Raw genomic sequence first — 638 nt, forward strand, 5'->3', positions numbered from 1 at the left:
TATCCAAGTAAATAAATAAAATATAATTTTAATAAGAAATAAATGATTCTTTTTCCAGATAGCAATTTTAAAAAATAATGTTAATATACCGTTACAAAAACATTTTTATAAGATCAATATAAAATTATATAACATTATAAAAATAATAATATAATAATATTAAAAAAAAAAAAATTGCTATGGATGTAAGTTTCTTTTTCAAGTAATATTTTTTTTTTGTTAAATTTTAAATAGGTATCACTCGAGAAATGGCTGCCAGTACCTATTCACCTAAAGGTAATTATGACCATAGGCATTTAAAATAGTTCAAAAATTATTTTATATAAAATTGTGTTTGAAGAATGCGGCAAAAATAAATATGGTGCTGATTGTACTGCTTGGTGTTCACAAAAGAAGACTTTTTGTCAGAATATGTTGTTCTGCACAAATAATCATAGATGTTCATGTGCAGCTGGATATACTGGACCTTTATGCAATCAAGGTTTGTATATAATTTGAAGCATTTTTCATAATTAAAAAACTGAAAACATTGAAAAATCGTATAGAATGTCCTGAAGGAACTTACGGTCACGGATGTCAAAAAATATGTTCAAACAATTGTAAAACTCAATGCGATAATATTTTAGGAACTTGTAAAG

The 638-nt window shown here is 24.6% G+C and overlaps 1 protein-coding gene across 1 annotated transcript; it reads left to right on the forward strand.

Moving 5' to 3' along the window:
- Positions 1-175: 175 nt before the first annotated feature.
- LOC126910208 (multiple epidermal growth factor-like domains protein 11) lies at positions 176-632 on the forward strand (the record flags this gene model as incomplete). The annotated part of the gene is made up of 3 exons (XM_050692571.1): positions 176-276; positions 341-481; positions 546-632. Coding segments are annotated over exons 1-3 (256 nt in total), but the record flags the coding sequence as incomplete, so codon positions are not given.
- Between the last annotated feature and the right edge of the window lie 6 nt (positions 633-638).

This window comes from Daktulosphaira vitifoliae, unplaced genomic scaffold, assembly GCF_025091365.1.
Source record: "Daktulosphaira vitifoliae isolate Bord-2020 unplaced genomic scaffold, ASM2509136v1 Scaffold_6916, whole genome shotgun sequence".
Lineage (NCBI taxonomy): Eukaryota > Metazoa > Arthropoda > Insecta > Hemiptera > Phylloxeridae > Daktulosphaira > Daktulosphaira vitifoliae.